This window comes from Triturus cristatus, chromosome 7 (genome assembly GCF_964204655.1).
Source record: "Triturus cristatus chromosome 7, aTriCri1.1, whole genome shotgun sequence".
Classification (NCBI taxonomy): domain Eukaryota; kingdom Metazoa; phylum Chordata; class Amphibia; order Caudata; family Salamandridae; genus Triturus; species Triturus cristatus.
Genome location: NC_140590.1, coordinates 1,612,896,189 through 1,612,913,673, shown reverse-complemented (window position 1 = coordinate 1,612,913,673; position 17,485 = coordinate 1,612,896,189). Strand labels below are relative to the sequence as shown.

Here is a 17,485-nt window from a genome sequence, read left to right as displayed (position 1 = left end):
CGTAGGGCATCACACTGTACACTACTATACCCTTGTTGCCAAAAATTGTGTGCCTATTAAATATGATATTTAAAAAACAGACTAAAACACGTGTTAAAGGTTTGAAATCGCTGCCTGCGTGTAAGCAGAAGAGTGCCTAGCGCAGGCCTTTGTATGAAGAACACACCCCTCACACTTAATCTGTGAGTCTCTCGATCTCTGTATGCGTGTGCACAAGAGAGCGCCTAGTGCAAGGATCCGTAACTTCCCTGAAACTCCCTTTATCGCACCCTAAGTCACATGTTTACTACAACAGACATCGTACTGGTGGATTTGACATTGTTGTATGTCTAATTTGTGAGTGATAAAGCCAGCTGGCCCTGATTCTCTGACTTGTTCAGCCTGTAAATCTTTCTGTGAATGCCGCTGAGTCTCTGCCTGGACACTCTTAATAATAAAATATCTATTGTCTGGTTATGTGAAATTACAGGAGATGTGTGAAAATACAGGATGCATGGGAGCACCTATTGTTTTTTATGTTGCCCAAAAATCAAAAAGGTCGGGGGGCGTGGCTTGCAGCCGAGCAAGATGTCCGCAGCCTAGTTGGGCTCCGAGGGTGAGATCGACTCCCCTGACATCCGTGCACCATCCGTGAAGTGATCCGGCTCCAGGGTCCTTGTACCAACGGCGGAGGGGAAGCGACGCCGATTGATCCGATCCCGAAGTTTCCCGGGCGCCCAGGGCGCGAACAGCGAGGTCCGGAGATTTGCGGCCTGCACCGGTGCTGAAAGCCGGGGCCTCGAGTGACGGAGGTGCCCCTGACGGAGCGCGGCCGTCTCTGGAGCGGAGGCGGTGTGTTTGCGGCCCCTGGCGGACCGTTGCCAGAGTGGAGGGGCGAGGCCTGAGCGATACTGCTGTGGGTGGCCCTGCGGGGGCGGAACAATCGGGCCCAGAGATCCTGGTCGGCCCCTGCTGCGAGTACCGGCTGGCAGAGCGGAGCTGAGGTGCTGCTCGTCTTGGCTGCCTGCATCACGACTCCTGGCGCCTCTGCCTGGCACCGGGGAGGCCCCCCGGGGCGCCTATTACTTACTGTGACCGGAGGGGAGGACTCAGGGCTGTCCTTATACCAAAGGCGGAGACGAAGAGACGCCGGCTGATCCGATCCCGGAGTTTCCCGGACATCCAGGGCGTGAACAGCGAGGTCCAGTGAGTTGCGGCCTGCATCGGCGCTGAAAGCCGGGGCCTCGAGTGACTGAGGTGCCCCAGACGGAGAGCGGCCGTCTCTGAGGCGGAGGTGGTGTGTTTGCGGCCCCTGGCGGACCGTTGCCTGAGTGGAGGGCCGAGGCCTGAGCGATACCGCAGCGAGTGGCCCTGCGGGGGCGGAACAATCGGGCCCAGAGATCCTGGTTGGCCCTGGCTGCGAGGTCCGGCTAGCAGAGCGGAGCTGAGGTGCTGCTCGTCTTGGCTGCCTGCAGCACGACTCCTGGCACTGCTGCCTGGCACCGGTGAGGCCCCCCCCCCCCCCGGGGCGCCTAGCACTTATTGTGACCAGAGGGGAGGACTAAGGGCTGTGCGCCCGCCTGGTACCGGATTTCGCCGAGACCTGGACGCTTCGCCGTGCTGACCCCAGGCGAGTGGCTGGAAGTGGTGTGCAGCTCCTGGGCTGCCTGAGTTGGACGTCGCCCGGTCGGGGAGGCCCATTTCACCGGCTCGCTAGTGGTGAGCGGGAGGGAGAGTCTGGCTGCGCAGCCAGCTGTGACCATGAGCGGGAAGGGGCCCAAAGGGAATCCGCAGGGCAAACTCGACAAATTCGCCTACACCAAGGACTCCTCCGCACTGCCTGACCGTGGCGGGCGCACCGAGAAGATGGCGGCGGACAAGGAGACGCCTAAGGTAACGCTGGAAGACATTATGGCTGCCTTGACGCAAGTGCAGACGATGGTGGGGTCAATTTCCACGGACGTGTCTCTTCTCCGAGCGGACTTCCAGAAAATGTCAGCCAGGGTTGCGGATGTTGAGCAGGTGACGGAGACCCTGGCAAAAGACTCAAGCTATCTCCTACAAAAGGTGTCTCAGTTGGAGACGGACAACAAGCGCATGGCGGCCAGGCTGGACGATCAAGAGGGGCGCTCTCGCCGCAACAACGTGCGCATCACAGGGATTCCCGAAAGCGAAGGGCACCCGACCATGGACCTCTACATTGAAGACTTGATCAAGTCCAAATTGCAACCCAGGGGCCTGTCAACCTTTTTCTCGGTGGAACGTGCCCATAGAGTACCCGGCGGCCGACCGCGAGTGGGTGCGGATGGCAAAACTGTATTCTTCAACACACCGGAGGAGGCTCACGACTGGCTGGAGGGATGGCGCCAAGCTACGGGTGGTGGACGTTCGGCCCGCAGGACGAGGCGCCTAGGGAGTGAGGAGGACTCTGATGGCCGCGACCGGCACGCGGAGGAGACTGAGGGGGAGCCCACCGGCTGATGTTGTGGCAGCGGCATGAAGCCGGAGACTAATATCTGGTGCCCACCGCTGCTGGACTGGCCTACGTTCTATTGCCAGAGGGTGTGAACGATGGGACCTGGGGACCGGGGATGTTTTGGTCTTCCTCGGACCCCACGCTCCTTACAGCGCAAGTACTGGTTGGGGTTCTGGGAATGGAGCACTCTGCTGAGTTGGGGTGGCGGGCAGTTCTTAGTCCGTGTGGCAGGGAGGCAGGGAGGGGGGTGGGGGGGGTGGGGAATGTTTCATGGTTTTGTTGTTATGTTGGGGTTCTGTAGGACACGGGCCTTTGACCTAAACCCAGCGCGATCTCGCTGCATGACACATGCATCTCGCTGCATGACACATGCATCACGCCACGCTATCCGCACCATGCTCCGTCACTTTGCCCAACCACCGTAATGTCCGGCGTGCAGCATGACCCACCCCCTGACAACGCTCTGACTCCGGCGCAACCCCTCTCTTTACTCACGTGGAATGTACGGGGCTTGGGAGATAAAATCAAACGGGGCCTGGTCTTGCATAGTCTCAAAAGATGCTCCCCGACAGTGGCCCTGCTCCAGGAAACCCACCTCACTGGCACCACAACTAAAGCGCTTGATAGATGGGGGTATAAGATGGTGGCGCACTCTGAATTCACCTCTGGGTCCCGGGGGGTTGGTATCCTGCTGCGGCGTCGGTCCCCCTTGATCGTGCTCAGTGTACACACGGACGGGGCTGGGCGCTTCGCCGCAGCGCACACACAGTGGGAGGGCCGGCCCCTCAACATAGTGTCTGTCTATATCCCACCTGGACTGCACGCTTCGGCGCTCCCGGCACTCAGTGAGTTTCTGCTCGCGCTACCGGAGGGGGAGGTGTTACTGGGTGGCGACTTTAATGCTGTAATGAACGATCTCACTGACCGGTCTCCGCCTAGGGGGAAGAGTGGGGGAGTGTCCCGCCTTGCGGGCTTCGCGACGGCGATCGGGTTAACTGACATATGGCGGTTCCATCATCCGATGGCACAGCATTACACGTATCACTCCGGGGTGCATGACAGTCTCACCCGCATTGATTACTTTCTAGGTTCCCCCGGTTGTCTCCACAATGTTGACAATAAAGACATTCGACCCAGAGGCATCTCTGATCATTCCCCGATCCTCTTGCAATACACTAGTTACCACCTAATGCGCCGTCGCGTTTATCCGCTGCGCCCTAGCTACATGCGCCTACCAAAGATTAATAAATCCATAGTGCAAGCGACGAAATTTTACTTCCAGGAAAATGCCGCCTCGGTCGACTCCCCTGCGGTTCTTTGGGAGGCGTACAAAACGGTGGTGCGGGGCCGGGCGATGGCCGCCGTTTCGGAACACAAGCGTGACCAGGTAGCTGAACTGCAGGCGCTTGAGCTCGAGCTCCGGGCGGCGGAGGCCCGCCAGGCCGCGGCTCCCTCCCGTGCAACCTCGCATGACCTGCATGTGGTTCAGACGAAATATAAAGAGCACCTCGCAGAGCGCGTCAGGCAGCGCCTAGAGGCCTCGAGGCACACAGTTTATGATGTGGGGGACAAAACCGGTAGGCTGCTGGCGTGGCTTGACAGGCGCGATAAGGGCGCCAGGGGGATTGCGCAGCTGAGCACTGATGAGGGATTGGCAGCAACAGACCCACGAGTAATAGTGCGCACTCTGGCAGAGCACTTTCGCGAAGTATACTCCTCCAACTCGTCCATGACGGTGGAGATGGCACTGACTTACATCAGAGACCTGCAGATGCCCAAGCTTTCCCCTGAGGCTCGAGAGACACTTGAGGCTGAGCTCACGGTGGAGAAGCTCCAGGCGGCTATCGGCGCGCTGCAGCCTGGTAAGGCGCTCGGACCGAACGGCATCCCAATCGAGCTTTACCAGCGGCTCTCCGAGACGTTAACGCCTAACCTACTGAATATGTTCACACATAGCCTCGAGGTGGGAGAACTCCCTGAGGACCAGCGAACGGCCACCATTGTGGTGATTCCGAAACCGGATAAGCCGTCGGACCGATGTACCTCCTACCGTCCCATTTCGCTGATCAACGCGGAGGCCAAGATTCTCGCGAAAGTGTTGGCCGCCCGGCTCACACCTCACTTATCTGACATTGTACACCCGGATCAATCCGGTTTTATGCCTGGCAGAAGTACGTATCGCAATCTGAGGCGACTGCATGGTGTGCTGGCCCGAGTGGAGCGGTTGCAGGAACCGGCTGTTATTCTCTCCCTTGACGCACGAATGGCGTTCGACATGGTGGAGTGGCCCTTTCTCTTCGCGGTGCTCCAGCATCTGGGGTTCGGACCGAGATTTTGCGCCTGGGTCCAGCTCCTTTATACTAAACCACTAGCCCATGTCACGGCCAACGGACACATGTCGGAGGACTTCCCATTGACACGTGGCACGAGACAGGGCTGCCCTCTGTCGCCTCTGCTTTTCGCCCTAGTGCTTGAGCCGCTCGCGGCTTGGATCCGCTGGGAGCCCATGATGCGGGGCCTCCGGTGGTCTGCCGACTGGGAGGACCGCGTCTCACTCTACGCGGATGACATACTGCTCTATTTGTCCTCCCCGAGGCGTTCCATCTTGACACTACTTAACATCTGCGAGATTTTCGGCCGGGCGTCTGGCTACACGATCAACTGGTCGAAGTCGGTCCTCCTGGTGCTACGGGGCCCACCTCCGCGGCTACCAACGAGTTGCCCGCTCCGGGTGGCGGAGGGGTCGTTCAAATACCTGGGGATACACATCGCGCTGGATCAGACGGAATTCTTCAAGCGCAATCTAAGCCCTCAGATGGACCGCCTTAAGCGGGATGTGCAGTATTGGGGAGCGCTGCCCCTGACCCTGGTTGGGAGAGCGGCGCTCTTCAAGATGATGGCTTTGCCGCGGTTTCTATACGTGCTAGAGAATACCCTGTACCAGGTGCCTCCGGCCTACTTCCGTGCGATAGCGGCGCAGGTGTCCAGCCTGCTCTGGGGCAACAAGCCGGCGCGCATAGCGCAGTCTAAGCTGGTTTGCGGGTGGTATGATGGAGGAATTGCACTCCCGGATATCCAGCTTTATTACTGGGCGGCGCAGCTGAAGGTGATTAACCAGTTGCTCCACGCGCCTCAATCCGACCCGGCATTTAAGACGGACAGGGACGTGCTGGGTGAGCGGGGTATGCTGTGCCCACTGTATGATACCCGACTGGCCTCGAGGATGATCGGCCCCTTGCGGCAGACTATATCCATCTGGCATGCTGCACAGGCCAGGTTGGGATGGCGAGGGGTCTTGACTCAGCTAACACCTCTGTGGGATGCCAAGAAGCTGGGACGTTTGCGGGACAGCAAGGGCTTCGAAGCTTGGGACAACATTGGAATATCGGTGATAGGCGATGTGTGGCAAAAGGGGGAGGTCGTCCGGTTCGCGCGCCTGCAACAGCAATACGAGCTGGCCCCCTCGGGGTGGTTCAGATACCTCCAGATGAGGCATGCCCTAATGACGCAGCTGGCTCCTGGAGCGAAGGTTCCGGCGGCGTCCCCGTTGGAGGACAGGTTGCTGACGGAATATATGCCGAAGAAGGCTACCTCCTTCACGTACCGCAAACTGATCAAAAATCTGCCGGACCCTTTGGGGCTCCTGCGGGAGCGGTGGGCTGACGAGATCGGCGATTTTGATGACCCCGAGTGGCGTGAGGCACTGGCCTCGCCGCGCGAGGCGGGTATACCCTCGAGGCTGCGACTGGTGCAGCTTCGTATTTTACATCGCTCCTACTACACCAGGTGCTTACTACACAAGATGGGCAGAGCGCCACATCCCTTCTGCTTGCGGGGTTGTGGGGAGGAGGGAACTTTCTACCACACTATCTGGGAATGCCCATCATTCAAGACTTTTGGAAACGAGTGCTACGTACAATGTCACAGGCGTGTGGAATATCGTTGGTGCCGGAGCCCAGATGCTGTTTGGTAAATGTATGGGAGCCCAATGACCTCGATCGTCAGACGCAGGGCTGGGTGACGCTGGGCATCATGACGGCCAAAAGGAATATAGCCCAAAAATGGGGTGCAGAGGGGGTGCCATTGCTGTCCACGTGGCGTAGGGAGATGGACGTAGCCATGTTTGCAGAGCGTTCTGTATTTATTAGACGGGGATGCCCTCGCAAGTGGGCCAAGGTCTGGGGGGCATGGAACAAGTACAGGGGAGGAATATGCGATCCGCCGCCTCTTTCAGATGAGGACTCCTCTGACTCGGAGGGTTAAGAGGACCTGCGGGATGGTGGGACGATGGGGAGCCAGAGTCTTTCGCACTGCAATAGAACTAGGGTTGGTTGAGGGATTGTGCAATTGGGTGGTGATCTGTCTAGGGATATGTATGCAAGGTTTGTTTCAGTGTCCTACTGTTTTAACTGTTTTACAAAACAATGAAATTCTTTTTATAAAAAAAAAAAATCAAAAAGGTCTCCCACTGCCGTCGGTCTTTACCAAATCCTTGGTGTGGGCAGGAGGGAGGCTGGTGGATTGGTGGGGGTCTCTAAGGAGTGGCAATTAATACTCAATAGCTTTGTGTTACGTTGTGGTTGGTAATGCCTCTTTATCCTCCTTTCTTTGCCACAAAACTTCATTAGCTTTCAAAACAAGATAAGTCGCCGAGCATCCCAAAAAGTAGCTAACAGGGTAGCCGTTTAGCCACTTAGCAAGCAATCCGAGTGACTCTTTCACACATGGGGTAGTCACGCACAGGCACAATATGCCTCCCCACATCAGCATATGCAAAGATTGTCCTCTATCTCATAAAAATTGGAAATTTCTTAAATGATAAATAATTAAATCGTATTGCTTTATTAACCTTCCTGCTTCCTCAAGTTTGCTTGAAAATGCACCATTTGTTCACTCTTTTTTTGGTCTCGCCTAGCGTTCCTGCGCACATGCGCAGCGCGCTCGGCGAGATTTAATTAATGTTTTTGAGGACTTTCAGTAAAGGGCTTTAAGCCCCGCCCCTCTTTTCTATTGGTTGGCGTCACCGTTTATGCTAAACGGTGGCCAGCCATTGGCAAAGAGCTGTGTGTGTGTTACCTCCCTTTGGCTTTTTCTGTCGTCCCACTTGGACAGGCTCGCCTGCTTTCCGTTCAAGTCGCAAAGGATTTCTTATCTTTATGGGGCCATGTGTTTAAACACATGGACCCATAAAGACGCACTCCGCCGCGTGTTTATTTTTGCATCTCGCTTTCACTTTGGAAAGTGCTATACAAAAATAAACCGTGGCTGCCTGGCGAGCGCTTGATTTATTTACAAGTTTACATTGCTTGTGTTTTTTAGACAGATATGACCCCTCTCACTGCTTGGATGAGTTAGAGTGAGGGATGGGAACCGAGGGCTTCTCACATACACTCTTGTTCTGCTTCTTGTGTGTCTGGCTGGCTGTGTGAATCGAAGTGCAATGTGTTGGCTTTATTTGCAGCCGCGTGTTTATTTTTGCATCGCGATGCAGTTATAAACACGTGGCTGCCTTTGCCAAAGCAGAGAGCTTGTCTTTTCTTGCGGCCCTGCCGCTACCGCTGTTGCCCCATTCCAGTGGAGAGCTTACTTAGCAGTAGGGGGTCGGAGATAACACATAAAAGCCGTTTCCGTAGATATTACTTCATTTGTTGACTCACCCACCTCCCACCACCGCCCCCTGCTGACTCCCGGCCACCTGTCTCACTGGTGCTCCCCAGGGGGTGACGGCGGAGGATGACCGACAGGCTGGACTAAAACAGCCACTTTTTGGGAGAGCATTAAATCCGTTTGCGGGTTTTGTCTCAATTCTCTGCGCCCCTCAGGGGAGAAGCTTCCAGACTTTGTTTTATTGTCTGCGTTGCTCGACCGGTTGAGGGGGACACCGCAGGGAGGGTGCAGGGGGATATGTAGTGTCACCCATCAATCATGGCCCTCAGAACCAGCGACCAAACAGCGGACGGGACTTCTGTGAGGCTGAACTACATGTCCGCAGCACACAGTGACAACAGTGAATCTTGCAGTGAAATACGCGGAAGTTAATGGGCAACTGAGGAAAGAAAAGATGACACTTATCTATCATAATATAACAAAGAATTGCAGAGAAGGGCTCCGTTAATGGCAACACCGGCTGGGAAACAGAAGACAGACTTTGACCCATCAAATTGTCAGGAGGAGTCTCTGAAGGAGCAAGGCGTACGTCGATGGGTGGCTCCGAGGATCAGATAGCACCCTACATCGGTCTTTAGCAGAGAGAGAGAGAGCCCCCAGACAGACAACGCACCACAGTAGAAAGATGCTCCGAGACATCAGTCTAATGAATAACTGCCAATGAAGGAGCAGCCAGAGAGTTGGTAGGGAACAGCTGGAAACAATGTTTCTTATCCATTTAAATTTCCCACTGCATTACCCAGTGAGCAGTCAGGCACCCTTAAACCTCTCCTTCAGTTGTGGCACGTTTAAAAATCAAAATGCGCTCCAACATAATCCTTTACCCGGTCTTTATGTGCACATCTGTCTTTTCCTTTTCCCCCATTCTGTTCCCTTTTCTGTGATCCTTCCTCATGGCGTCAAAATCCTTCTATGATTGTTGAATGCCCTTGAGACATGTTTGAATTTTGCTGTCAAAGTAGTGTTTCGAGTGACCACTTTACATTCTGGTTTATGCTGGGCTATTGCTTGGAATCAGTGGACCAAAGTGTCACCAAACCTGCATACCCACCGTTTTCTGGTTTTTGGGGGGTGGGGGTGTCGGCACTCGATAAATAGCTTTGAGGGAGGGGTGGGGGCTGTAAGATTAGTAAACTCACTTGGGGGATGTTTCTATCTGTAATCTGACTCCTCTGTCTGAACTGTGAAATACAGCAATAATAGGGGTACAGTGCCCCCAACCCCCCGGCCTCTTGGCACAGGGAGATTGAGTGATTTGCCTAGAGTCACAGGATGTTGAGCCGACACTGAGACTCGAACCCGGATTCCCAGCTCCCTAGTCGATAGCTCTGGCCGTTGCACCACATCCTCTGACTTAGAGCTGCGTGCCCGGTCACCTTCAATGAGTGGGTGCGCTTCTGTGAGTTAGCGGGCAGATACTGTGCTCTGCTGGGGGCACTACTTTTGATATAAGCGAGAAACGGGGGTTAGTTGTGTTACCAATGCTGTTTGGAGACGCACAGATGGAGTGCGGTCTCTGTAATTCCACGAGTTAATGCATGAGCTGCAGAGTGCACAGCTCGAAAATCCTTCCACGGTTTGTTTCGGAGTTGTGTTTTTGCTGTTCACGCACTAACGCTTCCAGTTACTGAGTTAATGGCTGAGCGGCAGATAACACGGTTACAGTTAAAGGCACACCGCTTCACGGCCGTGCCCTGGGTAATAACGTAGCAGTTGGCAGTGGGGATAACCGTGTGAAAGGTGAAAGCCTAGATTAAAGTTTAGATCGTGATTAATTATCACGCTGACGTTTTTTCTCTGAGGGTTTTCATCTGTGAAGAACCGATAATGTGAGCTACTTGACTACTAATGAATACTTGGGAGAGGATGTGGTCCGTCGGCTACACTGCCGACTTTTGTGCTGGAAACCAGGGTTCGAGCCTCAGGGTCGCATCCACATCCTGTGATTCTGGGCAAATCACTTAATCTCCCTGTGCCTGAATGTGTAATGTAAATACTGTGCTCATAAAGCGCTCTAATACCTTCGGGTCGAGTTCGCGCCATATAAATATCCAACAAAAATAAATAAATAAATACTTTGCCATTCCTCAAAGGTTTACCGTGAATACCCCAAAATTCATAGCTTTGGCATGCATTTCTACTTAACCCATGCAATTAACTCATCCGTTCGAGGACAGGCTTGCATATGGAACCAGCCCGGATGGAAAATGTACTGGCTTTGTTTATTTTTATTAGGAAGTGTGCAGGCTGTTCATTGCGTTTTGAGCTTTGATGGTGTATAGTTTATATTTTACAAAGACTTTGAGATGTCTCGCTGCTGCTGCCTTGCATATGGAATCAATAAGAAACGGACGTGGTCTGCATACTCATGACACACAGTTGTGCAGGATGTGTTCTATAGGCCCAAATGTAAGAGAGGAAAATAGACCACAATCTCTGGCAGGATAGTAAAAAAAAAAAAAAAAGCTTCTAAAATGCAATAGGTCTTGCCTTTGATTAAGTTAAAGCCATTTGCTTTGCTAATGCTATTGTATAGCAAAGCAAAAGGCTTTAACTTAATCAAAGGCGAGACCTATTGCATTTTCAATGCATGTTTTCAAAATTTTCTTGGGGGAGAACCCCCCCCGAACCACCCTTACGTTGTTTGGGCTTGCTCGCTTCACTCCCACACCATAGTGCAGTACGGCAATAATTTTACGCCTCACCACTTTCAAATGTCACTAGCCACTACTGGTGCCCCCCGCCAAATGTGCATACATCGTGTGCCAGGCACCACATGGTGCCTGGCACACAGTGCATGGATGTTTCAATTGCGGCATGTGCTACGGTCCTTTTCTTGGTCGCAGCACAATCCGCAATTGAAAAAGAGATGTTTCCGACCGCCTACACGGCAGTCGCAACACAATCTGGCCGGTGGGACCCCCGACCACTTGTCGTAGGGACCAAATCCCGATACAGTGGCCATCATAATAACTCCCTAAGTCTCTGCCATTGTTAACTAGGCGGGTTACTTGTGATATTATTGGCTAAGCTTCATGTGCTGATGATGAGACTGACTTGTTATTTTTTTGCTGGCAGGTTCCTTTTCCCACAATGGCCGCCCTGTTGTGCATGTGGTTTGGAATCTCTCTGCCCCTGGTGTATCTGGGCTATTACTTTGGATTTCGTAAGCAGCCCTACGATAACCCTGTGCGGACCAACCAGATCCCTCGGCAGATTCCAGAACAGAGGTGGTACATGAAGAGATTTGTAGGGTAGGTTTTCCAACATTGTTGTGAATAATAATGCCACTTAGGAAATGCTAAAATTACTGTTAAGCACATGCTAGCAATCCCAATGGAAGGAAGTCATCCGGGGTAATAACTGCCTGGTTTTCAGGCCTTAGGAGTCAGCCACCAGTTTTTCATATTGGTGTCTAAAATGCATTGTTGACCATCAGGAATGCTAACAATTGTTTGTACCCTCACTGGAATTTATGTAGTACTCATTGGGAATGTTGAGCCGTCTTCTGGGTCCTCGTTTGCAAAACTGGTCCTAAGCTCATGTGCCCTCTCTAAAATCTCCTTGTAGCATCCACTTTATGTGTTAATAAATTCTCATGTGTACCTGCTAAGGAGTCATGCAGCTAGTCGACTGGTATGTATGTTTTAAATGCTGCAAGAGATGGTTTCGTCTGTACCACTGGTCTAGTGAGACGCTGTGCCATTCTTCTGCTGCTGTTGGTAGTCATGTGATCTAGTAATTCTGTCCCCGTGTTCTGCAGTACGTGGTATGTGAATCACATCTCCACTTCCCATTGATTATGTGTGTGTGATCCTAGGCAGATTAATTCTCACTCTGCCCTTCATGTAAAACTGTTGCGTCTGGTTCATTATCTAGAAGCAGTTTATTGTGCGGTGCAATAGCCATCTGGGGGTGTGATTGGTGTTTTTGTCATGATCTCTTCACCTTGTGTTTATTCGTCTCCACAGGATCCTTATGGCCGGAATATTGCCGTTTGGAGCCATGTTCATTGAGCTGTTCTTCATTTTCAGTGTAGGTAGCAACTTTGTTGCAGACTGGCAGCACTTTTTGGCTTGTCCTCTCAAACGTCAGCATTAAATTTAGCCGCACACTTTCTGGAGTTGCTTTTCAAACCTGCTTGCTGCTGCACTTGCTTCTGAATCCCTTGGATTGACATTGAAACTGATTGGAACGTGTCAAGCTTGTATTCAATCCTAGTTGATACACAAAGCCTGGCAGCCGAGATTATCTACTTTTGCAATTGGATACAGTTTAACGCAAGTTCAGCAACAAAGACCCACCATTACTCAGTAATGTAGCTCAATGGTGTGAGTGCTAGTCAAAAAAACATTGCCTAATCACGTCTTAATCCCTTCATTACCAACTTGGTCTTTTATTCTTACAAGTTTAACAAAAGTCCAGTTTTATATGATAGCGCCCATAAATGGCAGTACAAAGGGTGGTTTTAAGTGTATTACATAAAATTACAAGTTATAATATTATATGTAAGTTTCAGTTAGTAATCCTTCTACCCGAGGTCTGGGTGACATGGGTTCATAACATTTCCACAGAATCACTTTAGCCCTCCAAAAGAATGCCCTACCCTACTCTCTGCCCTTCAGCCTGGGTCCTTGTGTAAATTCTATCAGGTGTTGGCGTTAACTTTGATTATTTTTGTAAGTGCTCTGTGTAAAGGCTTTTGACAGGCTGTGTAATTGTATTAGCTACGGTAGCAGCCTGCGCTTTTGGATGTGGTATGCAAAGGTTGTTCGCACACTGCTCGTCACACCAGCAAGTTGCCCCAAAGGACTGTGGTAGATGTAGTGGCGACGGCGGGTACGCCTATGCCACGATGTATAAAGAACAGTATGTGTTGCGATGTGGTGTATTTGAGACATTTGTATTGGTTCAATACTCAGTTTTGATGTTTGCATTTGTGACCATGCATTACAGATTGTGTGTTGGTGTGGCACTCCAGAGAGCTGCAGCAGTGTGCTTTGGGCGATACGCTCTGGGATATAGAGCGACACTGTCAGGATGTATGACATGATGTGTTTTGAGTGCTATTTTAAGGAGTGAAATATCTAACTTTTGTTCTGTTTTTCAGGCTATCTGGGAAAATCAGTTCTACTACCTCTTCGGCTTTCTTTTCCTGGTCTTTATAATCCTTGTGGTGTCATGTTCCCAGATCAGTATAGTCATGGTCTACTTTCAGCTGTGCGCCGAGGTAAGAAAGAGCTAGTGAGGCATTCTTGGCATGTATCAGTGCATTTTGTCATTGCTGTGCAGTCGGTGGGGAGTGTTCTGTCCATGGGTTTGCTGGGTGTTCTTTGCTGCAGGGCTAATGAATGTGTTCTTTGGGATCGGTGGTGAGTGTTCTGTACTATAGCATTGGAATGCTTGGAGTGCACATAGATTGTTTGTTCGTGCTGTACCATTAGTGGGGTACTTGCCTTGAAGTGGAATTGTTGGGCAGTGCTTTAGTATTTGATTGCTTGGTGGGTGTGGCGAAATCGGTAGTGTTGAAGGGGTGATAAATCAAATTCTGTAGGACTAATAATGTAGTGATACTGTGCTCTTGGATCTGTGGATGGGTTTAGAACTATATTAGAAATGAAGTTAGAGTATTTGCTTGGTTTTCTTTATTTCATGTTTTTTCATCTTTCTATCCGCTTAGGATTATCGCTGGTGGTGGCGGACATTCCTGGTATCTGGAGGATCCGCTTTCTACGTCCTAATCTATGCCGTCTTCTACTTTGTAAATAAGGTAATATATGAAAGTCGCAGCAACCCAGGTAGCACGTGGTGTAATTACATCACAGATCTCACTGCAACAGTTCAAGTTATCTCATACTTCCTATCTCCAGGCCTGAGCAACTGGTATTGGGTGTTTGAAAGGGTGCATGATTACAAAGAGATGAGGGTGAATAAGACGGACGTGACCATGGGCATTTAAAAGAGCTGTGGATTGGACACCAGAGGGCAAATTTAACATGTATGCCAGCTGCTAGAATGAGTATTTCATTAACTAGGAACAATAATTTTCCAAAACCTTAGCAGTGGACCTTCATCATAAAATTGGTGTTTGTCCTTCTTCCATCGAGTTGGAGGGATATTACAAACCTCCACCATATTGGTTTAGGAGGTGGTGAAGGTGCAGAACTGTTCTTTCCAGTATATAGCACATTGTATCAATAAGTTTTGTTCGTAATACTAAGAAAACGTCTTTGTCTTTTGTCTTACAGTTGGATATTGTGGAATTTATCCCCTCGCTCCTATACTTTGGATATACTACTCTGATGGTCCTGTCCTTCTGGCTTCTCACTGGTACCATTGGCTTCTACGCAGCATACATGTTCATCCGTAAGATCTATGCTGCTGTGAAAATAGACTGATTGAGGTCAACTGTGTGTGTGAGACTCGACCTCGGACACTGGTGTTTCCGCTTTTTAAGGAACAAATGTCATCCATGGCACACCACCTATGGCCTGGAACTCAACAGGGTCACTCTTGGTGGGAATGAACTTTTCGGGACAGTACCCATGGATTTCGGGGGCGGGACATGGTGATATATCAATGCATTTTAACTTTATATTCCAGTTTTGGAGCGGTTTTAATGAGGACCCTCCTCCTGTAAAGTTATTTTTGGTAATTAATCTTTTTTTAATTGATTGGGTGTGAAAGGCAAAGGGATTGCTTCATGTGGTTTCTTGATGCTGCTGTACACTTTCCCTCTCCATGCACACAGCGAGTCTTGGATCTTGGCCTATTTCTGCAGTGGTTGTCTGCAGGCAGAACCAGTAAAAATATTGAGAAGCATATGTTGTGCAGCTTTTATCTCTTAGGGGTTGCCCCAGTCTCCTGATTTCATTGTACCTATCACTCCGCATCCTGCCTTGGCAGTAGGGTTACAGGCTCACAGTAGACTTGCACTGAAATGTCAGGGCTTTGTAAATATATGCCCTCTTTGTGCCATGATCACCTTAAGAGGGGTGGGTATTCTCTGTCACAGGTGCCAAGGGTAAATTTGTGAGTCTTGTAGATTTGCTGCCGGTGACAGACTGATCTTGGTGCTTGTTTGAGCTGCAGATGAATGTATGGCTTTGGGTATTCTGGAGAGCATTTTGTGCAGAAACCTTTAGTGGTCTTTCAGCCTATACTGTTAAATATGTAAAGTGTATGTGGAGGGGAGTTGGTGAAGGACAGAAAATTGGGCAAGTTGCAAATGTAGTCCAAATGCTGACAGCGTTAGTTGCGTTCAGTCGCTTTGGATCTGAAGAAGAGGGACTTTTCTACATATCTGCCCTGGTGTAGCTGCTGCCTTGACTGCATTCATATTGGATGGGCATGGTATTTGGAAAAATGTCTTTGTAACTTGAGGCATGTGGGACCTTCAGTACCCCTATGTTTTTCTCTGTCTCCTTTCGAACATGCATCTCGGATGAAGAGCTTTATCGCCGAGACATTTGTAATGGGACATTATGAAGGAACAGTGTTGAAAAACATAATTGGCTGTGTGGTTGAGATTCACAGCTTGAACAATTTTACCAGGACAGTAACAGCAGTTACACTATAGGAACTTCGTTGTGTGCTGAACATAGGGGCAATGCCACCCAAAATCTAGAATAAGAGTTAACAGATAGTATATAAACCCTAGGCTGTGCAGAAAAGAGCATAATTACACACTTGAGCAGCCCTTCCTTTTACACATATCACTGTGAGCTGAGATGGTTTCAGGAGAGAATCTGAAGAAGTGCTGTTCAGACCCCTCTGTGGGTAAGAGTGCAAAGTTATGAAGTTTGATCATCTTCCCGTAGCAGTATCAGTGGTTGGTATTGGAAACTCTTCCCTGGCATTGAAGGCAAGATCTAACCCACCACTTGCGGTAGTAGGGCAAAGGGGTAGCGCTTCGATGTGGGGATGGGATATGTCCTGTCGCTCAACGCTCCTCCCAAGGAAGTTTAGTCATCGGTTGTGAATTCTCCGTTTGTTTGAATTTGTGTACATCAGTCTGAAGCATCCCTTTCTTTGAAAAGCAATTGAAATTAAAGCAAATAACGGTTTCTCCGCACAGGATGGTTTTTTGCCCTTTTTTAAGGTGCCTCCGAGCCAAAGTAAAAGGCATCAGAGGGAGCATATGGAGCACAGAATACAGAATTTTTTCCACTGGAATCTGCAGCATATTTGACCTGGATAGAAATATTTTAAATGTTTGTTTCTTTCTGAAGAGACTTGGCTGGACTGTTTGGCTCTAGTTTCCGATTTCTTTTTTTATTGCTGTAATATGTGTCTGTTGTAAATAAAATCTGCTTCTGTGCTATAAATACTGTTCTGTGTTGCATTGTCACTGGTGTCCATAGCCAGACTGATAACGAATGCTTCACTGCATGCTATTGGATCACGAACCGCCCGCTAACAGGTGGGTTGAAAGACCCCTTTCATAAGAGATAAGATACGGACTGCTGATCTCTTGAGGAATTTTCAGTTTGCGAAATGTGTACAACAGCCACAAGAAGGTGCATGTATCTGACACAATTATTTGGATTCTGACACCAGAAACATAGACCCAGGTTGGTCAAATGTCTCGCTGCTTTTCCTTTTCTTCTTGCCTAACCACCTCTTGTTGATGGTGGGGGGGTCAGTTTGCACCTCTGCCCAGTTTCAAATATTAATGAAAAGTCCTTGCTGGAGAAGGAAAATGTAGAGGACTTTCAAAAAATCCATTAAATACCTCATGTAAAACCATCCTAATGTATAGGAAAATGACCTTCTTCTTACTTTGTCATTCTGCTTTCCCAACTGCTTGGAAGTTGCTGTGGCAGGCACTATCGGAAAACGTTTAAAAAAAATACTGTCACTTTTAGTTTAGAAGCCCTCTTACGTAAACACCCCCAAAATTTGAACACAGCTCTTTCTTTACCCATCCATCACCAAATGCAACACACATTTCCAGATTACCCCAAACCTCCTACAAGACAAGAAGCAGAGTTTGTCGTCTTTACATTTCATTTTAGCACTCTACTGTTTTGTTCTGCCGTCTCCTTTCCTGGAAACGGCTTGTTTCTGTTGCACCTTATGTCTTTACTATTTTCGTCAAGCCAACATGAAGTCTGTTTGAAGTGTTAAGGAACCCCAAAAAGTTTTTTATGTTTTTATTAATTTTTTTTTTTAGACTTTTCTTTAATTAGAAAACTGTAGGCATCTCTGGTTTATTTAACAACCCAGTTAAAACCAACACATTTCTACAGCAAGTTAACTTTTGTAGAGCAAAGCATGCAAACAGATTTATAATTCAGACTTTATACATTATAGTAATCCACCAAAAATTCAGAGGGATCAATAAATGTACTAAACATACAA

General features: G+C 49.8%; 1 protein-coding gene across 1 annotated transcript in view; it reads left to right on the top strand.

Moving 5' to 3' along the window:
* TM9SF4 (transmembrane 9 superfamily member 4) overlaps positions 1 to 16,449 on the top strand; it is a 137,879-nt gene extending 121,430 nt beyond the window's left edge. Inside the window, exons 14-18 of the mRNA XM_085619499.1 lie at positions 11,201 to 11,376; positions 12,094 to 12,157; positions 13,233 to 13,352; positions 13,803 to 13,892; positions 14,371 to 16,449. Of these exons, the coding sequence (XP_085475625.1) occupies positions 11,201 to 11,376; positions 12,094 to 12,157; positions 13,233 to 13,352; positions 13,803 to 13,892; positions 14,371 to 14,520 (600 nt within the window). The 3' untranslated portion in view covers positions 14,521 to 16,449. The remainder of the gene's footprint in view (positions 1 to 11,200; positions 11,377 to 12,093; positions 12,158 to 13,232; positions 13,353 to 13,802; positions 13,893 to 14,370) is intronic.
* The last annotated feature ends 1,036 nt before the right edge of the window (positions 16,450 to 17,485 follow it).